General features: G+C 42.3%; 1 protein-coding gene and 1 long non-coding RNA gene across 8 annotated transcripts; one reads left to right on the top strand and one right to left on the bottom strand.

Moving 5' to 3' along the window:
* Window positions 1–283: 283 nt before the first annotated feature.
* slc25a42 (solute carrier family 25 member 42) lies at window positions 284–3,577 on the top strand. 3 transcript variants are annotated; one of them, XR_005100970.1, is made up of 9 exons: window positions 284–635; window positions 1,223–1,378; window positions 1,597–1,708; window positions 2,108–2,133; window positions 2,200–2,366; window positions 2,466–2,582; window positions 2,736–2,887; window positions 2,951–3,343; window positions 3,453–3,577. XR_005100970.1 is itself a non-coding variant. In XM_037277174.1 (9 exons), exons 3-9 carry the CDS (start codon window positions 1,301–1,303, stop codon window positions 3,274–3,276), a joined length of 978 nt encoding a protein of 325 aa, XP_037133069.1. In that variant the 5' UTR covers window positions 284–635; window positions 897–1,002; window positions 1,223–1,300; the 3' UTR covers window positions 3,277–3,577. The 3 variants fall into 3 exon arrangements, 2 of the variants coding, with proteins under 2 accessions (XP_037133069.1, XP_037133068.1); XM_037277174.1 differs by adding an exon at window positions 897–1,002 and having other exon boundaries at window positions 2,951–3,577; XM_037277173.1 differs by having other exon boundaries at window positions 2,951–3,577.
* Window positions 3,578–5,642: 2,065 nt separating this feature from the next.
* Window positions 5,643–26,904, bottom strand: LOC119137667. Of its 5 annotated transcripts, none has more exons than XR_005100972.1 (4): window positions 26,741–26,904; window positions 19,894–19,981; window positions 13,195–13,801; window positions 5,643–5,971 (listed from the first exon to the last, which is right to left on the bottom strand). It is a non-coding gene; the product is annotated as an uncharacterized LOC119137667 (long non-coding RNA). The 5 variants fall into 5 exon arrangements; XR_005100971.1 differs by lacking the exon at window positions 26,741–26,904 and adding an exon at window positions 21,765–21,989; XR_005100975.1 differs by lacking the exon at window positions 26,741–26,904 and adding an exon at window positions 21,118–21,293.
* Between the last annotated feature and the right edge of the window lie 292 nt (window positions 26,905–27,196).

Below are 27,196 nucleotides of genomic sequence, written 5' to 3' on the forward strand. Positions count from 1 at the left end.
CTTAATGTGGGATGTGGGTCTGTTTTGTTGAGCACAGAACTATTTAGATTTTGTGTGAAGAGTATACTAACAATTCCCTTCTATGTGGTATGTCAAATTTGGATGACATATTTTCACTTTACAATGACATAAAACTGCTAAGACTTGGGTGTTAAATTCAAGGTCAAACGGGTCTGAATTTTCTGTTGACGCCCCTCCATCCGGCCTATCCTGGCACGTCTTGCCTTGATAAGACTACATTTCCCATAATGCATCACCACTCGCACTTGTCAAACCTTAGCAACGGGTGGGGGTGAGCAGGTTTCTTCAGCTTGTGACAGGAGGAGCAGCAAAAGCGGCATGGACGATGTCAGCCACTCAAAGTCACTGTGCGGTTGAATGATAGAATCACTTTAGTTCGTGTACATATAAGGCGACAACTTATCTTATGGCTATAGAAGTGCATTTGCTGTTGTAAAATTTAACGTAAGCAGTTGGTTAGCAGCGAGCTAACAGCTAGCTAGCTTTATCTAAACCAATGTTCGGCTAACTTTTGATGCAGAAAAGTGTCTTCGGGGGAAACGATTTCGGGATTGAAAAGTACAACCGGAGGAAATTTGCCCAAAACATTGGAAATTGTGCTGGTGTTAAATTAGGTAAGCAACTTGTTCCGTGTGATGTTGTTATTGAGTGTTTTTAAACGCAGGTGACGGGATGCGTTAACGTCCGAAGTCGTGGTGAGTTTCAGAATTTGTTAGAGTACTGTACATAATCTGCAGAACGTGATAAGACTTGTGCAGAGTGAACGAGCTCTTTGAGCAACTGATGAACGCCACCCTTTCTCCAGCTTTGTATTTGACAATAATGTGTTGGAAAAGTTCTTCTTCCATGGTGGTGGGCTTTTCTTTTTTTGCTAGGAACTGTCAGATGCTTAGAGGGTTGTGAGCAGGCTTGTCGTCAAGGTGAAGGAGCCACAAGCTAAATTAATGATCTACTTCGAGCAACTGATGAACACAACATCGAGTAGATTAATTTAGGCTCTCAAACATTGTGGCCATGTCTCGTCTTGATCATATAAATAAGTGATCGCCTGTTAAAATGATGAGCACAAGAATGAGACAGATTTGTGTTAAAAGTGAGTAAAGAAGCGGACTTGTTGCTCGGGCCTTAATTAATTGTGTCCAATGAAGAGTTTTTCACCATTTAAATGGAATCCATGTCCTTTCTGACCCCTACTCTTCAGCTCCCAGAGCTACTGCCCCCTAGTGGTGTAATTCATGAGTGCGCTCCAAGTAAGTGGTGTACCGCATAGTCCTCTGGCATGGGGAGTGGGGTGCAGGATCAACATGCAGCACTCGCCCATGGAGAAGTGCTGCCGCGGGCCTCCACTCAGTCAGAAGTGAGTAAACAAGTGCTATTTGTCTTTCTTAATTAGCTGTGAACAGCATACAAAAAAAAAAGAATGGTAAAAGTGAGTTTTGTCCAATGGTCCATCAGATGCCATCAATCATTCTCAGGCCAAAATCGTATTTAATAATCTACAGCAATACAAACATGGTTAACATACACTATTTGTACTTGATTTAACTCAAACGTGACCCTTTCCCTGCCGCACAGGGCCTGAAGCAGACTCGCTCTGTCCTCAACTCGCTCTTCTCGGGGGCTTTAGCAGGAGCTGTGGCCAAAACAGCTGTTGCGCCGTTGGACAGGACTAAAATCATCTTTCAAGGCAAGATGGATGCTGGGAAAGTCTAAATGTGGAAACTGTTTGCTATAGTTAGATTATAGGTCAGGGTTGTCAAAGTCTGCCACATTGTAGTTGTGGTTTCGTTCTGACTGTGAACCCAAGTAAATGTATGGTAGAAAAAGTCTACACACCTCTGTTCAAGTGCCACTTTTTTTTGTCGCATGAAAGAATGAAATCATTTTAATCTTTGTCTACTATTAATTTGAGTAACCTTGAAAATTCAAGACATATTTTAATATTTTTTTTAGGAAAGGGGAGGTAAAAATACATGAAATGGTATGCTTGCACAAGTGGTGTGTAGACTTATTACATCAACTGTATAAGTGTCTCATGAATTCACCAATAATGGGCTGTTCCCCCCCGCCTCCCCCCCCCCCTCAGTGTCTTCATCAAGATTCTCTGCAAAAGTAAGTTTGATCTGAGTTATTGACACTAGGATCAGTTCGACAAGTAAGCTGCTGTTTGTATTTCAGGAGGCCTACAGGTTAATCTACCGCACATATCTTAAGGATGGCTTCTTCTCACTGTGGCGCGGCAACTCTGCCACGATGGTGCGAGTCATCCCGTACGCCGCCATCCAGTTCTGCGCTCACGAGGAGTACAAAAGTCTCCTGGGCGACTATTATGGCTTTCAGGGGAAGTGAGTCAGCACGCCATACACACACTTGATTTATTACACTGTGGATAGGATGAAGGTTTTAAGAGAGGCTAATGTTTTCTTGTTTGGTGTTTGATCCAGGGTCCTCCCACCACTCCCGAGGTTACTGGCCGGATCGATGGCCGGCACCACCGCAGCCATGTTGACGTATCCTCTCGATATGGTGCGAGCTCGGATGGCCGTCACACCGAAAGAAATGTAAGGCCGCAATTATCGATAAAGACACACTGGCTGGATTTGGAAAGTTTTTGAATAATGTCACGATGGCAACGGTTGTCTGTCAGGAATATAGAAACAAAAATACTTGCAGTGTAGACATTGTGGAAATGAAACAGTGCCCTCTGTTGTTAGGTACAGCAACATTCTGCATGTTTTTGTACGGATCTCCCAGGAAGAGGGCCTGAAGACCCTCTATCGAGGTTTTACGCCCACCATACTGGGCGTGGTCCCCTATGCGGGCCTCAGCTTCTTTACCTACGAGACGCTGAAAAAGCTTCATGCAGGTACGGTTTAACCACATCTTTGTGTTATATAAAATAGCTTATATGCGCTGGCCTCTGACGCAGAGCGAAGCGGACGCCCGCAGCCCTACTCGTACGAGCGGCTGGCCTTCGGGGCCTGCGCCGGCCTCATCGGCCAGTCGGCGTCTTACCCGTTGGACGTGGTGCGGCGGCGCATGCAGACCGCCGGGGTCACCGGTCACACGTACGGCACCATCCTGGGCACTATGAGGGAGATCGTCTCCGAGGAGGGAGTCATCCGAGGGCTCTATAAAGGCCTCAGCATGAACTGGGTCAAAGGGCCCATTGCGGTGGGGATCAGTTTCACAACCTTTGACCTGACGCAGATCCTCCTGAGGAAACTGCACGAGATGGGCTACACGTCCCGGTAATGGCTTGAAAACACAGAACTTTTGGATGTGGTGATTTCAGTGGAGCGTGAATGAGAAAAAAGGTTTGTGCCGATGGAGGCAAACATACACACTCCCAGTAAGTGGTAATGTTTCCTAACATTTGTGCTTCCATAAGATGTGACAAAGCGTCTGTGCGTGCTCTCGTCATGTGTCAAAGTGCAAATCTGCTCCATGGTTCAACAAAGGCTGCCATTTATTTACTGCCCATTTTACGATATACGAGCATACACCTAAATTAGTTTTTCGAGATAATCAGCTTTTAATTGCCACAAAACTGAAGTGGTAGTTGTTTGAGGTCCCCAGTTTGGGGAAACCTGCACTATCGAACAAAGATGACGACACATTCGATGCCTTTAAATCTCAACTCAAGCTGCTGCAAGCATCTCAGTAGCGTCTCTTCAAGTGCCTGGCCAGAATAGTAACCACTCTTTACTATGACTAAGCTACTTTCACCAACCAAATTTCAAGGTTGGTCATTTATTTATTTATTTTAGTTTTTGATGGTGCGTTGCTGGAGGTGGTTTGCTGGTGGAAGATTATTAGGACTCAGAATGAATGCCATTCGTCAGTCCATTTTTTTTTTTTCTTTTTCTATCCGGGTTTTGTAACCCTGGTAATTTAGGGGCGGAGACAATCCACGTCTCACAAATCGTTTCCAACCAATTCGATTTGAGCGTGTTTTTTGATATACTTGCATGCAAGGGGGTGTTGCCAGAGATTTTTGGACTGAAATGCTGCAGATTGAAAATAGCATTTTCTATGACACTGTTAGTCACGGACCCTTAAATGATCATCACTTTCCTCCCTATACTTTGGCTTTGGTTTGACTAACGGCCACAGCAGGTTCACGCTGTCGGATTGGGTTCATTTGAATAGACTTGATGGAACACTAAATTCTGACAATTTGAGTGATGTGTGTTTTAATGTTCATTTAATATACTTGTCGATTTAATTGTTTTAACACAATTTGCATACCTCAGAGTTCAAGGTATTGCACGGTGTGTATTGTTACAAGTTGTTCAAAACAGTGTTTTGTGCCATCTGAGTGTGTACATGCGTACCTCATCTCATTGCATACACGGCATTCGGATTGATGCAGGACTTTTCAAATGTTCACTAAAACTGATAAGTACAATTGGAATGTCTCCTCTGTTACTTTTATTTGCAATGCAGGGGTTAAAAAAGTCATTTACAATGCTTTTTAGTAGGAGGAACTATTTTAGCAGCAACATGATTTCGTCGATACACTAGGGCTTTGTAACTGCGGAAAAAAGCCGCTAGAGGGCCCCCCAATCACAGAAATTGATCTATCATGAGCAGTTCCGCAAACGGTCGCTAGATGGTAGTGCAAGCACAGTGCTTTGGAATGGTATGGCCGAGTCACAATTTGTTGCCTGAACTTGAACTTTGACCGTGAACGCTTCACAATGGCGTAATATATTAAAAAAAAAACTAGACTCTAAAGTTATCAAATCAAACGCTGAATAAGCCTTTTTTTTTTTTTTTTTTTTACCAAAACGTTTTTATTGACTTGATGCCTATTGGTCACTTTACAAAGACAACAATATGATCTTTTCACCGTTTGAGTTGAACACTGGGTTTTGACTTTGTGGGACAATTTAACGAAAGAATAGAGAATCAAATATAGCATGAGTGTTTGAAAAGACAGCTATAGGGACTTATTAGGATATGAAGGAGACCAAGATGGAGTGTGTGTCAAAAGATGTGGTTGCCATAGATACTTGGCAAGATGCCACGGAGAGGCAGGGACAATTTGCATTTATTCAGATCTATTCTTTTCACTTACACACCTCCTCTTGTGTCTCACATCTTAACACTATTATTTCTCTTTTTTTTTCTTCAACTAATCGGTCCTGACAAGTACACCCACCGTTTTTGTTTAAATTAAAAAGATTTTAGGACAGTTTTTTTTTTTTTTTTTTTTTTTTTTTTTAAAGAAAACCTCAGTAAAATGATTAGTAGAGGAGGTAAAGAATAGGATTAGCCCACTTGTACAAATAACTGCAAATTATAGATAGACCTATTAACACCTTTTTGCTCTAATAGTCACTTTTACAAAAATTGACCTACTTTATGGATTATTATTGTTTTTAATTGTAATCATATTTCTGATGAGTACTGATTTACAAAATAGATTTAAAATTAGAAACGTTTTTTCCAATGGAATATGACAGATATTTATTTTGGCATGCAAAAAAAAGACAATTCAGTAAAATTAATTCCACTGATGTGGATAGACCACTGTTTAATGTCTCTATTCTGCTTACTATATATACAATATTAATTGTACATATTTAGAAACACTTAATAGAATTTGCATTATATTTTTTACATGAATTGTGAACAAACTCCCTGGAGCATAATAGTCAAATCAATAGAATTTTTATTGATAGGTTTTTATACAAGATACATGTTTTAATGGAAAATCAATGAAGTCAATTCTTCAACCTAAAGTTAAATGAAAATAATAATCACAATTCATCAGAAAAATATAAAGTTGACACAGTTAGGCACACCTGTATTATTTGCAGTGTATTTCCAAATATACACACAATACATACGTATTCGTCAACTCTATTCTAAATAGCAGGATAACAATGTAATGGGTCCACAACCATAACTAGGAATCCCTGTTCTTTTCCGGTATCACATTCTGCAAAAAGACACAAAGAGGACATGAGTGAGGAATAGAATACAGCAAAAATCATCATTGCTTGACAGTTTTCGAAATGAATATTGCGTGCGTGTGTGCGAGTGTGTGTGTGTGTGTCCCATCACAGCACTGACACAGCACTTTTAGTCTAAAATACCAGAAAAACAAGGTGCCTAGTTACAGAAAGGACACCTTTGTCTTGACTTGGAATGCATCTGACTATGAGTCCACGTTAAGTCACCCTTGACCCTTACGTGTGGAGTGCCAAGAAAATTCCTAGTCACCGGGAAGCCGCCCAATCACACCCGAGGGAAATGACACGCCCACACAGACAGGGTAACAGTCTGCTTTTGCACCATCACCGCACGGCAAGGAAAAACCTGGCTAGTAAAGAAGCCTTTTATGGTTCGGAGTTACGTGATATAATAAAACGATATTTTTCACAAGATTCACAGGATGGCGAGTGACGAATGTCGTTATGGCTGAATAGAATCCCTGGATAGATACAATTCTTGAGACATGAAGCAATTATGAGAGGCCTCAGGACTCTCCAGAGCTCTTCTACTGCCCACGCTGTCCCGACCAGTGCTTAATGTATGCACTGCTGTAGTCCACACATAGCGGCTTGCAGACTGTGTAACATTGATCGCCAGCCTTAACATTAGGAACACCTCCAGAGCAGAAAATACACTATTTTATGACCACGAATTCGATGAAATTAGCACATTTGTGTCATCGAAAACATGGCCACTTTATTTTCTCCCCAATTATTCAAGTTGTAATGCTGTGATGTGGATCTTCACAGCATCAGTTGATTAGAATATTTTGCTCTCTGAATCGGCTAAGCACTTTTGAGTACAATGCGGCGCAGTTCCGCTTCATACAAACCCCAAGCAGTGTATACAGAACAATTTACGAGACGTCGAGAGTGAGATGTGTAAAGGTTAGATCGTGACGAGATAAAATGAAGGCTGGGTGATGTAACTGCTCGGAGACAATAAGAATAATGCGTGTGAGAAATGTGGACATGGTCAGTGGAGGTGGATTGACTATTTATAAGCATGACTTATTTGATTTACAAACATGCGCAAAATCATCGAGTACTGCTCTTGCGTGCGTTCTTAAATCAATCTGACAATGTCAGCCAATGTAAAAAAAAAAGTTTTGTATTATAATGTTAAGGAATATTTAAGAATTATTTGGTTTACTATTAAATACCAATACAACTGGAAGAGTTGCAGTGGCTTCAGAATGTGATGCTGATTCTCTTCTCTTTACACACACACGCACACACACACACATTTATGCTGATATTGTGCGTGCAACAAAGACGTCTTGGCGGCCCCCTCATTATAAATACATGTCATTGGATCACAGCTCATCTGAATCCCTGAGTCTGCTGCGCTCTAAGTGGCCGTGACTGAGCCCTGAATGGGTGGCCGAGTGACAGCTACACCAAAAGAGCCAACCGTGTGTGTGTGTGTGTGTGTGTGTGTGTGTGTGTATAGTGTCGTAGTGCCCCCCACTTCACCCAGGCTATGGGAATGAAATCTTCCCAGCAGGACACGAGTGAGGTCTGACGGTGTGTTATACACACACATAAAGGCTAAGCAGACACTTTATTAGGTACAGTGTTTCCCCCACTACATCATTCGAGCGCGCTTTATATTTAGCATTTTTAAGCAACGGTTTTTAATGGCTTTTCACAATATTTCAAATTTTGAGTAACACGGCTTCATTGTCATTGTTTGCAATTGTCTTTCTTTCTGCAGCCCAGAGACAATATATGCATGTTAGTATTTTATGGTTGCTGTTTGGTGTTAAGCAGATGTTGTCCAAATGTTTATAATTACCATAATATCTATGCTAATTTCCATTAGTCTGTCTAGCCTACGGCGTCGGCTAGCTTAATGCAAACATATTGTCGGCCGCATAGCATAGTACTAGCCCGAGTCATATTTGAATGCTTTTGGAAAACAAGAAATAACACAATTTTTTAGAACATATTATATATTTTTTTAATGATTTCTATATCTACAGTACAGTATATTTTATTTGGGTTTTTTGTTTTTGGTGCCAAGTTAGCATTGCAAGTGAGAATCTTTATAAAGATTTCAATTAAAAATGAAAAATACATTTGTAGATTTTAACATTTTGAAATGGTCTGGAACATATATTTATATATTTTTTATATGTCAGCTACATACGTGTCCAGAGAGTGTGAAGCAAACCTCATTATGGCTTTTTGCCAAGTTGAAGATTGAAATGATGAGTCGCGTATGTGCGAGGAAAATGTAGGACAAAAAGTTTCTTGCCACCTCAACAACAAAGTAGACGATGGAACAATGTGTGTGTCTTAAAAGAGCTCACGCTATCTCATTTTGCAGGCAAAAAGTGTCGCTATCCCAACGGAACCACAAACCAGGCCACAGTATCGTTCTTTGCTTTGCCTCCTTTCTCGTTCCCATATTTGAGTCAAGGATTGCATCTTTATGCAGGTACAACAAAGTTCACTCTCCTTTTACTCCAACCTTGGAAGTACAACAATTTTACTCAACTTGAAATCAGCATTTATGCATAGTCAGGTATTTTAGGTAAAAAAAAATCAGACAAAGCTAAAACATTTCAAAACGTTTCCGACTATTAATTTTCCTAAATGTGTCTGAGGGTTGACTTTTTTGAGGCCATAATTCCAGAAAGTAATTTGTCACAAACATCAGCAAAAGTAGGGCACGACTGAAAATACAGCTCTAATAACACTGTGCTGCATGGAATGTGCTTTTTCTTTTATTTTTTGTAAAAGATCTGAGCTTACATCCCCAAAAAAGAAGCATCACAATGAGGAAAATTGTGAAATGGAGAATAATGGAAAGCCTGCCGGGGAAAACGAGAGAATGAGGGACAAAGAGAGATTTGAGCCTTAAAAAAAAAAGTGTCAATGCCGAAGCCTCCTTTAGGCATGAGTGCAAAACAATGAGGCCCCGTGGTGTGCGAATGGTCGGGGAAACACGCATACAAACATGCCGGCGCGCACACACACATGCACACACACACACCCCACTGAGCCCGACCGAGCCTGTGCCAGTGAGACAGGTCTATGGGTCTATTGAGAGAGCTGTCCCTTTCTGTCGAGCTAATGAAGCCTGCAGCCGCAAGCATAAAGAGAGCACAGAGGTATAGCCGTGCATGCGCTTCTTCATCTATTCACTTCCTTCCTTTAGCGCCGGCAGGCCTCGCTCAAAAATGAACCCAGGAAGCTGGACGTGCGGACAACTTTAGTTAGAAAACAACACGGCATTCTAAACGCATGTCAAAATACTACGTCACTTTTCCAACCCTATCAGCCAGACCGACCGAACAATAGCTGCCTATTAAACCGGGGCGGCCGCTTCATTAGCATGCTGCGAGGCCCAGACGACAAGCAAACAACCAGACAACCTCTTCAACTGGCCTTGACCCTTGAACTCTAGGGTCCTCATTCACCTGCTGCAAAAGCAGTCTCGCCCGCTCTGTTCTGTTTTGGTGGCATTTCCCACGCTCCTCACATTCCCAGTTTATCACAGTCACTGCAGACATTATGGAGATTTGCCTTGTGTTTCTTTGTGTCTCGCTGTCTGACACTTGACATCCCGCCGTATTGACTGCACCTGACGATATATATTCTCAAGTATATAGCGACAGGACACAAGAAAAATACTGGTTGCGATTTCACAGAAAACAGATTCTTGAGGAGGCAGTTACCTCATGACGACAATTTTAAGGACGTGTGCAAAACGTTCCAAATAATCATGAAAATGCTTCGAATGACTTGTCTCATTCTATAGTGAGTCTGCCACTTCCTACCCACAATCCTTTTCACCCCCCGTGCTGTTTGTACTCCATTTCGGTACACACGAAGGGTAAACTCGTGTCAGCCTTTGCTTTCTTCTTCCTGATGGTTTGCGATTGGTCGGAAGCAGCAGCTCATTGGACGAATCCCAAGTGATGCGGCCAGCCTGAACCTAGGAGGAGTGTTATTTTCAGACATGTGGCTTTAGAGCATCTTCTTGCTTCTCTTGCATGGATGAAAAAAAACAACTCTGGTGCCTTGCAGCATATGGACGCCCTTTGCCGCTTTATGCAAATGAGCGAGATGCAGACGCATGTTCGCAAACGCAGACAAACGACCCGCCTCCTCCCTCCATCACCCAGCCTCTCATTAATGGTCTACTAAAACCAGACACCCCCCCCCCCACTCCTTCTCCGAAAAGCGCCCCCCACTCCATCCTCTGCTCCCCCACACCAGTCTACTCTCTCTCAAACCAGACACCCCAAAATGTGAACCCCCCCCTCGCCCCCACCTCTCACATTCTCCTGCCACCAGACATGTGATTCGCGTGACGGCCATTTTGCCTCCAAACTGTACCGCACAGCAGCTGTCTGGATGGGCGAATGCAAATAGGGGCGACCCCCGTCGTGTGAATTAATGAGCCTGGAAATACGAATCTTCCAATCCAGCGTCGACATTTTATCAGTCATCGCCGCTTTCTAGCCTGCAATTTAACTTCCAGCGATGGTTCCAAGCTACAATTTCTCCCTGAAAGCGCCCTATCTATACGTTTCCACGCACAAGCCCCTTTCCCCCCCACCAGCAAGCTCACGTGTTCACTGCCATGGTAACCAGACAGCCATATGCATGAAAATGAGACTTTTGTGGTCTGTCTGCCTGGAGTTTGTAGAAGCCATTCTTAATTAGCGTGTGTGCTTGTCTGAGCTACCTTTTATTTGCTTAATGCTTTCACCTGTGCTTTATACAGCTCTGAAAAAAAAAAATGACGAGAGCACTGCAAAATGATCTGTTTATGCCGGCAAATGCCATGACAACAAATCTTCATAGTTACGCAAAGAAAGGGAATGTATATTATTGGCTATATTGGTGTTTCCCTGGTGTGCCGCGAGAGATGTTCAGCTGTGCCGTGGGAAATTGTCCAACATTAAATACCGAGCGCATTGTAAACAGGATCGCCAAACCACAGGTCAGTTAGCGCAAGGCCTTGCTAATCGTGCATGCGTGGCAAATCGGAGAATCTTGAGATTTCATGTTGTGGCATCGGCACATACTCTAACCCTAACCCTAGCTCTAACACTAACCCTAGCTCTAACACTAACCCTAGCTCTAACACTAACCCTAGCTCTAACCCTAACCCTAACCTTAGCTCTAACCCTAACCCTAGCTCTAACCCTAACCCTAGCTCTAACCCTAACCCTTGTATTTATATTCGCCAATCAAAACATAAAAATCACACATTTGGTTAACTGCTTTATATGACAATATGTATGTGTGTTTTACGTTGTTATATGAGTTGGTGTCCCCCAAAATAAATGTCGGCATAACGTTTTTTTTTTTTTTATCAACCTTTTATTTAAACATATTCGGAATAATAACACCATCAACTATAACCCAACAAATACAAAATTAAAACATCAATGTCGGCAAAACGTGTGTTGGCTGGTATAGCAGCAATGCTGTCTGTCACTCACTCGTGAATCTTCGCGAACGACTAATCAGCAGCGAGCGATAGATGGAGGCGGGACTTTACGAGTCAGTGATGTAATTTCCCGTCCATGAACGCGACGAGTCAGTGACGCAACTTCCTGTTCAGTGTGTGTGTGTGTGGGGGGGGGGGGGGACGATTCGTTGAACGATTCGTTTGAACGAATCTTTTGAATGAACTGATTCTAAAGGTTCAGTTCACTTAAAAGAACTGGAATGCACATCACTAGTTGCTGTGTGCTTTTACTAACAGTGACACTATGACGGTTGTGGTGCGTTTTCGGTCCGATGGAAATCAGAGCATGTAGTTCAACGGGAGAACCTGGATTGTTCATTTTTCACCAACGTAAAATACACAGTCAAGTCGAGACACCTCGACTGTGATAGCCGCTCAGCCGCTGTCAGAACAGCAGAGCGTCTTTAAAAGTGACTTTGTTCTTAATGTCGCAATATTTTATAGAGCTAGTCTAAAACAGTAAACAAAGCCATCTTGATTCTTTTGGATTTTGATCGCAATCACTTTCAATAGCTTATTCCTTACACTGTCTAAAACCTTTGTTCAAAAACTGTCACTTTCATTTACAAAAGAAATACAATTTAAAGAATATTTAGTATTTATTTTTGTTCCATTATTCGACTCTCCATACATATCTAGGAATAGAACTTTACGTCTTTTGTTGTAATATAACTGATTTTAATATAGAAGCTGGTGTAACACTTAACAGATTTTTGTTGGTGGTGTGCCTCGAGATTTTTTCCAATGAAAAGGTGTGCCGTGAATGAAAAAAGGTTGGGAAACACTGGTATACAGGTTCCCTCGAGTGCTACTTGATCATTAAATTAAATGTTCAAATTGATCTGTTAAAATAAACAAAATCCAGTACAGTACATTGTGAAGCGCAGTTCAGTTGTATTTAACTTTATTGTAGACTACATTTGTATTTAATCTTTTAAAAGAGTTTGTTTTTGTGTAATACATGTGAATTTTTTTATTTAAAAAAAAAAAATAAGCACAGATGATCAAAGTGGTAATTTTGGTACAATTTTCACTTCACTTGTGTGCAATACATTTGAATCAAATAATGATACATCATTTAAACACGGTGTTAATTTAATTTAATAATTTGTGTGTGTGTGTGTGTGTGTGTGTGTGGGTGTGCGTGCGCCAACGGACATGACAGAGAACTGTCTGATTAACAAAGAAAATGCTTTAATCTTTTCTCCAGTTCCATTTGCATGCAAACACACACACACCATATGGCACACAAGGACCGCCGCAGCCTTAATCTCACAATAACCGAAAAGCGACCAAAACAACATGGCTGAAAACAAACACTAACTGCTGTGATTACGCTTACGAAAAAAAATCACCTGCCTCCTTCCTCCTTGTTGTCGTTATGCATTCATCGCAATTATCCCCACGGCCCAGTAACAACTTGGAAGGTTATGCAAATGCAATTAGCCCCCCATTTGCATGCGACGACGACTAAAGCGCCGCGCAGATGGCAGAGCGCCGAGGACGCGGCCGCCATCTTTGGCAGTGGGAAAGTCTGGTGGCCATTTTGTCTGAAGCTGTGCCCATCTGGATGGCAAACACACACACAAATCCCTGCGTGGTGATGCGGTTATGACGAAGGCGGACGTTTGTGATTGCAGTGTTGTTTAGAATGAGATGGTAAAAAGTACTTACCACTCGATTGAGAGGAAGATATGCCTTCTCTGTCTTTTTGTCAAATGGTTGCAGAAATAAACAGCTGGGGATGGAAAGATGTCAAAAGCCCCATATTGGTTTTGAATTAAAGTGGGGAATATGTCAGTCTTGTACAAGGGAAAAAGATGAAGAAAAAACAGGCTCCCTCTTGCCAGCGCTTCGGCAGTGTATCGGAATCATTTGGGTGAGGAGAGAAATCCCCCTTAGCAAAACCGCACACAGCCAAGTGAAGACGGGGTCCGGTCCAGCTGAGAGGGGCCGCAAAGGGCCCGTCCTTTGGAGGCCTGCAGGCCCCCGAGGCCACAAAGAAGCAGAGGAAAGCCTACTTGGAAGCGAGCATGCTTGGTATTGATTTCTCCCGCTGAGGTGCTTTTAGCCTTCAGGGACCTTCTCCATCCTTCTCTGCCCACTCACTAGCTTCCCGCTCAGGCTTCATGTGCTGAGCTGGACCCCTGGATGGAGATGCGGACCACAGAAGGAGACAAGGAAGAGCCCATGGCAATGATGATGAGCTGCACCGGGGTCTTGGAGTTCAGTCATCTACACGGATTCATCCAGCCTTGCAACCACCCACCCATGTTTCCATCTAGAAAAAAAAAAAGGGAGTGTTTTACAAAATCTCACCTTTGGCATTCAGCATCCCTCCGTTCAATGCAAATGCAAATGCAAACAGTAGCACTTTGATTAAAAATATGTGGGAAGAAAACGCCAACTTGCTCTTTTGTAACCTGCCCCAAGGCGCCCACCGCTGCACACAAACAAATAAAACTGAGCTCTGTGTGCTCTTTGAAAAACACTCGGCTCGTAGTGGAGTCATTTACAATAAGACTAGAATACCACAATAGAATCAAATACGACTTGTTGCAGGAATAATACAGTACAAATTTGTTGAAGAGCTTTCTGCTTAGCAGTGCATTATATTGCCTAAATTATTTGAAAACACACACGTGTACATATATATACTAGCTAGCTATCATGTCACTATTTTGCTATAAAGTGATTTAAGTCTATGCTGAATTTTCCTGTTTCAATACAAAGGTGAAACGCTTTGTTTTGCCGATGGGACATAAAACTGCAGTAAAAAGGAACAGGTTGCGGCAAATAGTACTCTGCCGCACCGCCGGGGGGCGTACGTGAGCCAATGGGTGATTAATGCTGCCCCATTTGTTGCTTGTAGAGGTAGACGAGACAACAGCTGTCAAACTAAGCACAGATCTCTGTTATTTTGCACTTTAGTGCAAAAAGTGAAGTGGACTGACGTGAAGGAGGCATTTTGGGGATTTGATGACGTCAGTGATGATAGAAGTGATTGCATCTGAGCTTCATGAGATGCTGGCCAAAATGAAAGAAAAGTTGCCTAAACGAAGACTTCTACAAGAAAGTAACGGAGCTTTTTCTTCATCTATAAATATAGGTAAGACCAAAAACTGTGTGCGCGCGTCCGTGCGCGCGCGTAGAATGCAGAATAAGCTACGCTTTTGGGTTTATGTATTTGTAGAACTGGCTCTGAAGGAGTCAGTGCCTCAAACTATGCACGCCACTGGTCCACACATGAGTGTTAACTCCCCATCCCTTCACACACACACACACACACACACACACACACACACACACACACACACACACACACACACACACACACACACAATACCCCCCCCTCCCTCCGCAACACACACACGCACACAAACCAACCTAAGAGCTGCAGTAGGGACAATGTTGGTTCAGGGCAGCCCTCCTCCGCCAAGCAAAAAAAGAATGGAGACACATTATCAAGTTGAGAGGAACGGGGGTGTGCAAGGGGGAGGGATTGGTGGTGCCGTGACCCGTGGCTTTGGACTTGAACAAAACAGAGTTGTGTCCGCGAATACAATCGCACGATAGCCTTGAATAATTACATGCTTGCACAAATTGACGAGGGTTGTGTCCAACGGTTTGGGATAGATTATAAGAAGTTCATGCAAAATATTTACCGATATTTGTGCTCATTTAAATAGTGATCTAAATTTGGGCTGAGTAATTTTGAAAAATAATCTGATGGTCATTTCATTCTCAGGGCATTGAACTGACCATAAGTGGACTATTCTGGTCATGTAGCACAAGAATAATAAATAATATTCCAAACAGCCCAAAGAGAAAGATCAATTGAGGGAGCTACTCAAAACCGGAACTGATCAGTTGGGAAAAGTACACAGAGTTCCAGAATGGACAAAAGTAAGGTGGGTCCAAGAAACCAGTGACAGAAACACTACAATAGTGTTATTCAACACCAAAACATAATGAGCCACATTTTTTTCATATTCAAGACATGTAAGCTTGTGTGGCTGCGTAGTTAGCAAGAAGTGAGCTCATTGTGCTGACGCAAAAGACTACAAACTGAAGGAAGAGCAACGAACCACAGCAAAATGAGAGGAGGGACAATTAGTGTGGGAGGGGGGGGGGGGAACTGTCAGACAGAAGAAATAGATTAGGTTTATATACGTGCGCTGGAATATCCAGGAAATGGAGCAGGTGAGCGTGCAGGGGGGCCGCTTTGAGAAGTAACAAATGTCTGTCTTTGCTTGTCCGTCTGCATCCTGAGTGACACTTTAGCATGTTGGCGGGCGCAGCGGGGCAGCTTGGCTCTGATGCTGACAAACGATCCCTGCAACTTCCATCCATTTCCTTCTCCCCGTTGCATCTCAGCTGCACCTCCGACTCTCATCTGTTTGCAGCCACATTGAATCATGCCCCAATGATCGCCTGGCCTCTCTTTGTTTTTGTCAAAACCTTTTTTTTCCTCTCACCGTTGGTGATCAGTGGATGCTTCAAGATGTTCTGAATGTATCAACATGGGGCCGAGTAGTAACATGATCAAAACTGGGCTTTACAAATGAAGGGGGGGACAAAAAAGGAATCATTTAGGGAATATATTGCACTGGGAAATAACTTACTCAGTGCTAATGCCTTTATTTTTCATTTTTTAGGAAACTTCCTAAACCAGCCATACACATTAAAGTGTGTGCTCTTGCTAAGCCTACGAAAAGTTCAGCAAAGGTAAGTGGTCAAGACATCTTTCCAACATGGCTGACAATATTCCTTCTGCATCAAATTATTTTAGCAAGAAAACTAGCTAGCTACTGAGCTACTTCAAAATCCTCTTTGATAAGATGGTAGACTGCACCAAAATGTTTAGTTTGTGATCTGCAGTACACCCCGCAAAGTTTGATGGATTTTTATTGATGTGGTGCTAGATAATAAGCAAACAAATGGAATGAAAGCGCAACCTCCCCAGCAGAGGCGAGTTCTATTATTTCTCTCAAACAGTCCCTTGAAGATCTGAGGAACAATGTGACCCCGTGAATATTTCCTCTCCATAAATGAGCACAAACAAGACTCAAAGCGATGATGCCCGTCTTTCGGTCCACGTATCGTCATCTGCATTCTGGCCTGCTCAAACACTTCTCGCTTTCTTCGTGCACGCGTCGCTTTCAAAGGTGGCCCAAACAGCAGGACACACACTCGGTTGACAAAGCTCATTAAGGGTCCATACGCTGTGCGCTAGCACTATGGCTGTCACGTATCCGCTCTCAATGTGCATGATGCTCCTCACAAAGTGTCTTTACAGAGCTAATTAGGAGGCTCTTCTACTCGGTTTGAAAGTCATCTGAATAGGAGGGAAGAAAATGATTACGAGGAGGAGCGAGGACAAAATACCGTGACTAGTTTTGTGTAGCGTTAGCTTCTTCATAAGTGTCGCTGCACCGAGATTGTTGCACCACGCACGGTTAGGAATGGGAGCAACAGCCTCTCCATGCCAAAAGAGCAGCTGCCGACATTTCTAAAAAGCTCCCGGTGAAGCTTTTAAAGAGACGTGCAATAATGGAAAGAGCAAATCCTTGTTTTTCCCCTAAATGTGAGACTACTTAGTACCTGCGTGATGTTTTTGACCTTCTTTGCTTTTGTGCAGGCTAATTGTTTTCAGAGGAGCATAGCATGGAAATGATGAGTGTTGTCCTCGACTTAAAATGTCTTTCAGCTCCTCCCTCAAAAAAAAAAGACAGAAGGTCATGGCGTCACTCTTTTTCTTCTTGTTCAAATACATACGTGTGTGTGTGTGTCTGTATATATATCTCTCTATATATAGATATATATAAATAAAATAAGCACATATATATAATAATGTAATGGTTCTAGTGGTGCAAGGCATTATTTTTTTATTTTGTCAAGTCCGCAGACACATTTTGAGTTCAAGTTGAAGTTATGACCTAATTGTTGTCTCGTCAGACCCTTGATGAAAAAGTGGGCCCGCAAGGCATTCTGGGGGGGTATGGCAGGTGTCCCTATGTCACAGCGGCCCGGCTTGTTAATTTGCACAACTCGTACACACACGCTCCCCTGCGTGTGCGCATGAGTGTATATATCAGTGATGGGACTTGACCCTAGCGAGTTGCGGCAGTGTTTGCGCGTCTTGCTGGGCGTGGGAAAAAGACGGGACCCCTTTTCACAGCTGCTTCGGTTGAGGCCTAGACTGCTGGGGGGCCCCCCTCTTAGACCCCCTTACCCTTGTCCGACTAGACCCTCCACTCCCCCCTCGCCTCCCCTTCAATCCTATTCACGCCGCGGCCTAGTGGCTTTCAAAAGCTGCCCCCCCCCCCCCTTCACCCCTTCACCAACCCTTCATAAATACATCTTATTATTCAAGCCCTCGTTTGCATAGAGATTCCAAAGAGATCTCCACTTTGCTCGCGAGGCCTTTTTTGGGGCGAACAAGTGCAATTTTCAGTTTAGTAATCTCCTTGTGTTAATATTTGTCCAGAGCGCTGTGTGTACACTTTAAGAAGAATTTCAGATGATTCTGCTTTGATGGAAGGAAAGTTTAGCAAGCGCTTTGCTGGCTTGTATTCCATCTGCCACCGGCCATTGTACAGTACCTCAGCCACTTATACATAGGCACGGTGACACCCCCCCACCCCCCCATCCACCCACCCCCACTCTCTGCAATGCATTACTGCAGAGATTTATCTGCCATCAGCCTGTATAATACGGAGGTTATAATTTACATCCACTTTAGAAAACAGCAGAGCGGGGCCCGTTCCTTGCATATGCTAATTGTGAGCTTGGGAAAAATCGGGGCAACTCAACTCCATCCTAAATTTGAATATCTGAGCTTTCTATTGAGCGTCAAGGTTGCGGAACCGTGACGATTTGACCTTGGTGATAATATGTAGGCTACTTTGTATTTAATGCTGGGGGTGAAAAGAGGAGCCTAAGTGGGGAGATGGAATGTTGCCTTCTGCGGGATTTAGTTGGAATCAAGTACAGCCGCCATTTTGAAGACGAGAAATAATTCAGCCAAATTTACGGAACGCTGACGCGTCAGTTAAATGCTTCGCCGTGGTTGAATTATGCATCGGCCGCGCACCTTTGTGCAAGCTTTGCTGACAATAACAAGGAGCCAAGGGGAGGTTGTCGTGTCGAGGCATTAAGGACGAAAAGGACAGAGCCACCCAAACGCTCTTTCCACATCAGCGGGTCCAAAACGGCGGCTTGAGCCCGACTCCAGCGCTCGCCTAACGGGATAAAGGAACCGCAGCAAAGATTACACGGCCACCTCCCCACCACCTACCACACTCTCTACCTGACAAATAGGATCATCGTGGTTAAAGGGATAAAACGCTGACTGCATGAGAATGAAAGAGGTGTGTGTGTGTGCAATGGCGGGCGGGCGAGTGGGCGGGGGGGGGGTAAAAAGATGTTAATACTTGAAAGGCAGAAACAAATGTTGGACGCTTCCATTGTTGTTTCGTCGACCACTAGAAACATTAGGTTTTCTGTTTTATCATCGCCATCTTGACTATATTTAATTAATCGGTCAAGAATAGACCTCCACCAAGGCAACAAAAAGTGGGCTCATACGGTGTTCCATTGATCCCATTAGGAAAATACCAAATATGCCTTTGGCGTCTACACAATTATTAGCTCTTATATTTTTTTGTTTCAGTGCTAGGATAACGCAAACATTGTTGCAGTCGCTCAGATATTGGATTATGACTTTGCTGTGAGACAAAGCAACATGTCTGCAGTTGGAGATGGGCTGTGTGTGTTGCATGAAGCAGATGATACCTGCCTGTTTATGTGTGTAAATATCACTTCGCCTATATAATGAGAGATAGGCAGACACAGCCGTCATTTTTTTTGTCAGCCATCTTTCATGTAGGTTTTTATCAAATTGTAGCTGTCTTTAATTTCCAAGCAGTCGAAGGCTTTATTTTTGGAAAATTTTCACATTTGATTCACTCAATTATAAGTTCAGCACTTTACATTTTATTGTTTCCTAAAATGGATGACAAAGCCACAGATTTGTTTGCATGATTGCTGAAATGTGATTATAATTTACCTGTTTATGTTTATGATACTTTTTGTTTGTAATAGGAAATGTTTGAAATGTTTGCCTGTCCCTGAGGCTATTTAATATTCGTGCATCACATGATCCAGTCCCAAACCAAGCTAAAACCAAAGTACTACTTTAAAAAAAATACGGACCAGCAATTCCAGTATCAGTGGCTCAAGAAACACACATACGAGTGCAAACACACACACACCTAATCCTGCGAATAAGCCCGGAGCATCGTTCCATTTAACCTCCAGGTGCAAACTATAAAAGCGAGGCTCTAAATGACAACTGAAGCACACGTGTACCTGCAGGCTGACGGACGAGCTCCTCATTATGGCTGCCAGCCATCTGGCTTCAGAAGCCAACTTTACATCTGATGTCTTTGGCGTTGTCCTTTGAAAGAAACCAAAACGACAATGTTAGCACACATGACGTAATAGGAAACGCAATAAATGGAGTCTTTGCAGCATCCGGGCTAGTTGCTAAGCTACAAAAACAGAGACTAGTACAAGTTGATGCGTGTTCCATGTAAAACAATCACACAACCAGTCATGCTTGGGCCAAGCTCTCATCTAACAATGCGCATCAAATACTGTCAGTCATGGTCTAAATAGAGCATGCTGGGACTTCAGGGATATCTCCTAGGCTTGATGATTCCTCACTAAGAATAGATCAAACGGTATGCGTCGTCCTATTTTGTTCTTCGCTGGCAAAAACAACCCACTCGATTGAATACGGTTCAAAAACAAGATATGATATATGAAACGTCGTAGCCGGTGGAAACTCAAAATCCGACTTTGTGATGCATTCATATGTACGTACGTACATCATATTGTACTTAATAAGACACAAGCACCCGTTGAGCAAACATATGGACAGTACAGGGGTCTGCTTTTGATGTTGCACTCGCGATACCAATTTCCCGTCATCCAGGGGAGCCATGTAAAAAGGTCAACTCTGTAGAAAATGCTGAACTAATTTCCCATTTAAATGGATGGAAATGTCATGAATTTGTTCTATGCCCATACTGTGCTTTTATGCGAGGTAGGAATATAATGGATGGGGAACTAAAATGCTACATGTAGAACACATACTATATAATGAAATATATGGCAAAAGGATACTAAAACTATTAATTTAATTTAAAATATCCTAAAATTGAACTAGTCAAATGTTTAATCACCAAAATCCTATAGATCAGATATATTGAAATGAATGTTGTATTTGTCATCTTGTGACGACAGCATAGTGGCATAAACAAACATCTATGAAAGATGGAGGCTGCTGCCAACAACATCACGTGTCCCTCAAACGAGCCAATCACGTGGGACCTTCTAACACCTTCAACGTTTTCCCTCTCCTGTTATTATTGCGCCTTAAACGTCCATACGCTGACAAGTTCCAAGTCTCCGACGTGCGCGTAAACGCCGCCTTTTGTTTCCTAAAGGCAGATGATTAATGGCTTGAGTTGAGCTCTAAAAAACGCGCATGACGCACGGAATGGACCAAACCATCAGCAAGTGAAGCACCCAGTCTTCTTTTCTGGAGCGTATATAATCAGCATCCTTCTCATTTTCCTCGGTGGCGGCTTGAGCATCCTCTCAGCATCCATGCAGCGGATGCTGCCTTGAGCGAGTCCTCCGGTCCAGATACCCGTCGTGGGTTGGGGCGGGGGGGGGGGGGGCGTTGCGAGGTGTTCGGCGTCAGTTGGTACTTTCGGTTCTCTAGCTTTATGAAATTAAAACTCATACAGCTAGATAACCAAAGACACAAACTAAGCCTGTCGTCTCTCTTAAAGAGGCCGCGCGCCGCACCTCCCAAAGCTGAGAGGAGAGCGCGTGGACGCGCACGCACGCATGCACGCACGTATGCACGCACGAGGGTGGTTCATCACGTTGCCGCGCTTAAGTGGGCCACTCATTATTGTAATAGCGCCTAATTAGCGTCCATGCTCCTGCATGTAATAGCGCCTAATTGGAGAATCAATGTACGTATAGTAATAAACACTTTGAATCTTGAGTGGAATTTTTTAATCTTATTGCACACGCCGAGATGAATCTCGTTGTGGAACAAGATTTAAGATTCAAAGTGTTTTGAATACAATTGGGAAATACATCGTCATTGAATAAAATTCCCTCAATTCGTGCAATTAAAGTGTCTAAAAGTACACACTTACTTGCACGCCATCAGGACTACTACCGTCACCCCTCCTCACTGAAGTCAGTATCCAAAAGAAGAAAAAATAAAAGCTCGCTTGAATAAAAGTCCGCTTTTCAAATGCCCCTAAAAAGGTGCATGTTTTGCGCCGTAAATAAAAAGTGTGCAGCCAGTGTAGGGCAACTCCGAGTGGTCTGCAGCTTCTTGCAGAGTGCGACTGACAAGTGCAAAGAAGTGCACATGGGGAGCGCACACGCGTTAACTCCGCCTCACATCCAGGAAGGAAGGAGGGAGGGAGGGATGGGATGAAGGGAATTACAAAGAGAGAGAGAAAGAGAGAGAAAGGCGGGAATCTGCATGGAAACATTATAAGACGATATGAGAATGAATGTGTTTAATTCGCATCCATTTTTCAGCGTAAATGGTCTCAGTGGTCCTGCATGGTTTGCAGTGTTTGCATTTTTTGAAGGGAGGTAGATTTGGAGACTTTATTAAATTCATATTTGGAGACTGTACTCAAGGAAATTAGAATTTGATTCAAGTTTTATTTTCGTTCTTATGCAGTTATTTGAATTCAAGCTTGCTATACATCCTACAAAATCATCATTGCGTCCAAATGAAAATAATCCGAATTTTAGTCACTGCAAAATTAAACGTTAGGTTTAAAAAATGAAAACGACAATAGCATTGTTCCGCTCTATTGTGAAGATACAATTCAAAATCGGGTGACCTATTTCACTTGTTAGTTTGACCTATTTTGCACCTGCAAGTCTATTCTGCATGTGTTTTCTGCTATTTGTGCAATTTTAGCATTTGGGTGAAAATATGACTGACTTTGTTTTCTTCATCGATTATGTTCTCAAATACATTAAAAATTAATTGGGATTCTATCATTTTTTTCTGGTTGCTTCAATTATTTCTTTTAATAATGGTCTTACAAATTTTGCCCCGTAAACTTATGAACACAAGTGTAAACATCCTTCCAATTTAATTGTTTTGAACCCACACAACTTTTTCAAACATTTGTATAACAATACAGGCAACTCTAAAATAGCCTACATTTAGAGTCTGAAGCAAAACTGCGGTTAAAATGGCACCGAGCAGGTGCTTTTTGGTGCTCTGGTGGTACAGAAGATACCAAATCGTGCGCGCGCACTCACACACCCCATCACACACACACACGCACGCGCCGACTGCATGCATGGGTATCCTTATCTAGGAGTGATATTAAGATATGACTGATATTTGGACTGCATGACGATAACAATCACACACGCGCACACACACACACACACACACACACACACACACACACACACACACACACACACACACACACACACACACACACACACACACACGCACACACGCACACACACACACACACACACACCAGTAACTTGCCATTTCTGCTCAAATTCTAATCATACGTGTGTGCGTGTGGTTAGGCTATAAAGTACTGTATGCGCGTATACGTGCGTGATGTGCAGATAAAAAAAAAAAAAACCAGAGGGTAAGCTATACCTGCAGCAGGTTTCCAGACGAACCCTGCACCAGATAGCAGTTACATATCTGATTATGGTGCGCGTGGGCAATCTATTATATGACGAGGGTGCATGGATGTCGGGCCACGTGGATCTTGAATCTTTCAGATTCCACTCTGCATCATTTATAAGATCCAATCGGCTGCGCAATGTGCCGGGCCTCTTCCTGCATGCATGCTGTGTAAATATTCAAGTCACACGTTGACACAAACACGCTAAAAAAATATTGCGCGTGCACGAAGGGGATCGCCGGATAAATTACGCGCAAAACGACACTAATAATAACAATAGGCCTAATAAAAGATGGATGCATTTACACACTAAAGTGCTCATGATGGATTTTCCCACGAGCGTGTGTGCTAAGGAAAATAGGGTCCCCATCACCCCCAACCCAAACTGAAAGGGGTGTGGCGTGGGAGGGTGGGGGGGGGGGGGGGGGGAGAAGTCAAAATCAAGTTCAACAACGTGCTGGAGAGACATTTCCATGACAATCCAGTCTGGTCCCGCATCCAGCACCCCCACGCTGCACGCCAGAGTCTGGCGTCAGCCCTGCTACACTTTCCCAGGCTCACAACAATACCCCCCCCCCCCTCACCCCTGATGCCGGCGGGTCCTCCTCCACCTCCTCCTCCTTCTCCATCAATGCTTCTCAGACGAGCACATGGCCGCGCGTATGAGCCTCATTAAACAATCTCCACTTTGCTAATTAACATTCTGGAGTGGCTCAAGCTATACGCATGCATGCATCTGGTTGTTAATTGCATTAGGCTACGCACAGGAATTGTATTATTGCGGTTAGTTCATTATTTAGCTGGCTGAAGTAGGCTACTGTATTTTTGAAAACATGCAGAAGATTTAGATGTTTATGCTGCAGGATACACACACGCACACTTTTTTGTTTCAACAAAAAGCCAGTTTAGATATCTTTAAATTTCTTTTTTTAATCTTTAATATCTATTTTGGTTGACGCAAATGGTTTTTGTCTGAACCTAAAATCTCCTTTGGGAGGTTTCACCTGATCTACAAATATTCACGCGCGTGTATGTTGCTAAGCAAAATGTTCATGCATATAGAAAAGGTTGCAGGAAGGGAGGAGGGAGAGGGGGGAGGATCTCGCCGGCTCGGGGCCTGTTAAATTTGCCAAACAGGCCCCATATTGTACTGTATATGTGTTGAATAAACGAGCCGTAAAAATCATGCATGGTGTGTTAGATATGAAATAATAATAATGAAAAAAATCACAATAATGCAGCTGTGGTGCCAAAAAGTAATTAGAGAGCAACATTTTCTACTAAGTCTTACAAAATAAGCGTAATTTAAGCATCTTATATTTTTACTCTACAATTATATAAAAGTGGATTCACCCCGTTTTAAATCTTTCTTAATTGTCCCATTTCTTCAGCAAATAAATGTATGCTTAACAAGAATTAGGATATGGTGTAGGCCTATAAAATAGTCCACATAATCGTAATAATAAAAACATGTATGGTTTCCTTGCTAATGTTCTTTTCGTATCTGTTTCAATTTTCTATGTGACTAATACATGCGGTAGTTTGAGACCTCATAATTTAAGACATTACCTAATGATATTTAGGTTATTTAAACCAAACTATGTATTTTCATAAAATGGTCCACATTGGCGAAAATCAAACAAATAAGCACATGGACAAATACGCGACTTGATTGAGGATGCAGGCGACAGGACGAAACAGCGACACCCTTCGGCGATTAGGCTGAACTGCACAGTAGAAACTATTTCTCTTGACTAGCCCGAATGTTCTGACCCGTAAATTTGCATTTTTGTGGGAACTTTAACGCAGTGATTTTGATGATATAACACATTTCACAGAATTTTAAATGTTGCAAGACAATTGATCGAATTTATAGTGAGGTGATTCAAACGAACTAAAAGATGCAACGTGTGCTGTCAACTGCTCAGACTATATTGGTAAAGCATGCTTTCGTTGATGATGATGATGATGATGAAAATTATTAGGATTATTATTATAACTAATATTATGTATAATAAATGTAATAAATGTGTATCTAATGTTTTTTTTAATGATCACATTTAAAATAATAAGAAAGTCGTAATCCCTTTTACGTTATGGGTAACAATAAAACATATTTTTTCTGATAGAATTACTAATGGTTAAACAAAACAAAACATGACGTTTCGTGCTTATTAATGTAATTCAAGGTACAAAGTGTTCTTGCATCAGGTAAATGAATTGAAAACGAATCCAACACGCCCTACTTAAAATACGTCATTGCCATTCGGCCAATCAGCAAGTCAAATGTGATTCATTATTATTTATTCGTATTTAAAAAATAAATATATATTTGGAAATGTGTGGCGAATATGGAGTAAGCTACAATATAGAATATTGTAAAACTGGGACCAGAGTTGTTATGGTACAGTCGTATATTTTTTGCATGTTTCATGAACACTACTGGAAGAATTCGTGTTATTTTTTACACATTTTTAAGAATGAGTCGGTCAGATTGATATACTGCTCAAATGTTATTTCTATAACTGTCTGATTTGAACTGTGCGATCAACACTTGTTGAAGACGACTGATGACGTGTACACAACGTAAAAGGTTGTTTCTTCATTTTTTTCCCCCCCACATTTTCCAGCGGGCAAATTACGTTTTGTTTTATTTATCTCTTGTGTCTTTGGTATTTAAAACAGGTTTGCTATTTAAACAGGCTGATGTGCTGGCGTTTTATTTGCAGCAACAAAATGTTACTTTAGATTAGGTTTTTATTCTCTAGGTTATTTTTGAACTTTTTAAAACACACAACTCAAAATATAATTTTATAAATATATATTGTAATACAATTATTTATGTTTATTGTATGAAACAAATGACTAGATTCCCATGGAATAATATCAATAAACATTTCATATTATAATAGAAAAATGTAAATGGCAATTTGAGGTATTGTCCATACATTTAAACAAACCACATATCCAAACCACGTGTCCATGAATGAAAGCACGAGATACAGGACAGTAACAAAACGAACAAACATAAGGTTGTCTGCACAACAACCTTAACGGATGAGGTACGCCTTAAAGAAATCGCTTAGAAGTGAATCCTCAAATAATTATAAAACCAAATACAGCTGGCTTGCTGGTATATAATAATAATAATAATGATGATAATAATGATAATAATACAAGCATTCTTTTCTTGAGACAGATTTAGTCTGTTTAAATTTAAACACAAGCACATAACGTTCACAGAGTTCATTGACATATCCCCCCCACACACACACCTTAAAGAAGCCTAAAAATAAACTCTCACACACACGTGTGCACACACACGCACATGTGTAAATCATATCTAATTATAAAAGATCAAATACACATGTAATAAATAATCAAAATGTGTCAAACTAAACCTAATGTTACTGTAACGCGAGTGAGTGTGAAGTTCTTACCCACAGAGTCCACGGCAGGAGTGCGCGTGTGAAAGTGGCGCCGTCCTCGTGCCTTCATTTGAGTCTGCCGGATTTTTATGCAAATGAGCCGTGACACCACCCGGGTGCCCCCCAGTGAATGCGGGGGCCAACGGAGGCCAACGGGGGCCCGCGTTCCCACGGGCCACATTCCGCCGCTCGCTCAAGTTCAACCTCAAAGCCGCCACCACCCATTGGACAGAAGATCAGCCCCAAAAGGCGTGTGGCTGCACCATGGGAGGGAGATGGAAAATTCAGGTCCAGAAAGTAAAAACCCTGCTACAGTTTGGCTTTAGCCCCAGGTCTTTCTACTCACGCAGGTTGAGTAGATACACCAGTAGCTAAAGCCAAACGGAGGCAGGGTTTTTCTAACTTTCTGGATCTGGATTTCCCAACCCTGGCTGGTTTGAACGATTTTTCCGATGCTGTGGACACTCT

Source organism: Syngnathus acus, chromosome 17 (assembly GCF_901709675.1).
Source record: "Syngnathus acus chromosome 17, fSynAcu1.2, whole genome shotgun sequence".
In the NCBI taxonomy this organism is placed as follows: domain Eukaryota; kingdom Metazoa; phylum Chordata; class Actinopteri; order Syngnathiformes; family Syngnathidae; genus Syngnathus; species Syngnathus acus.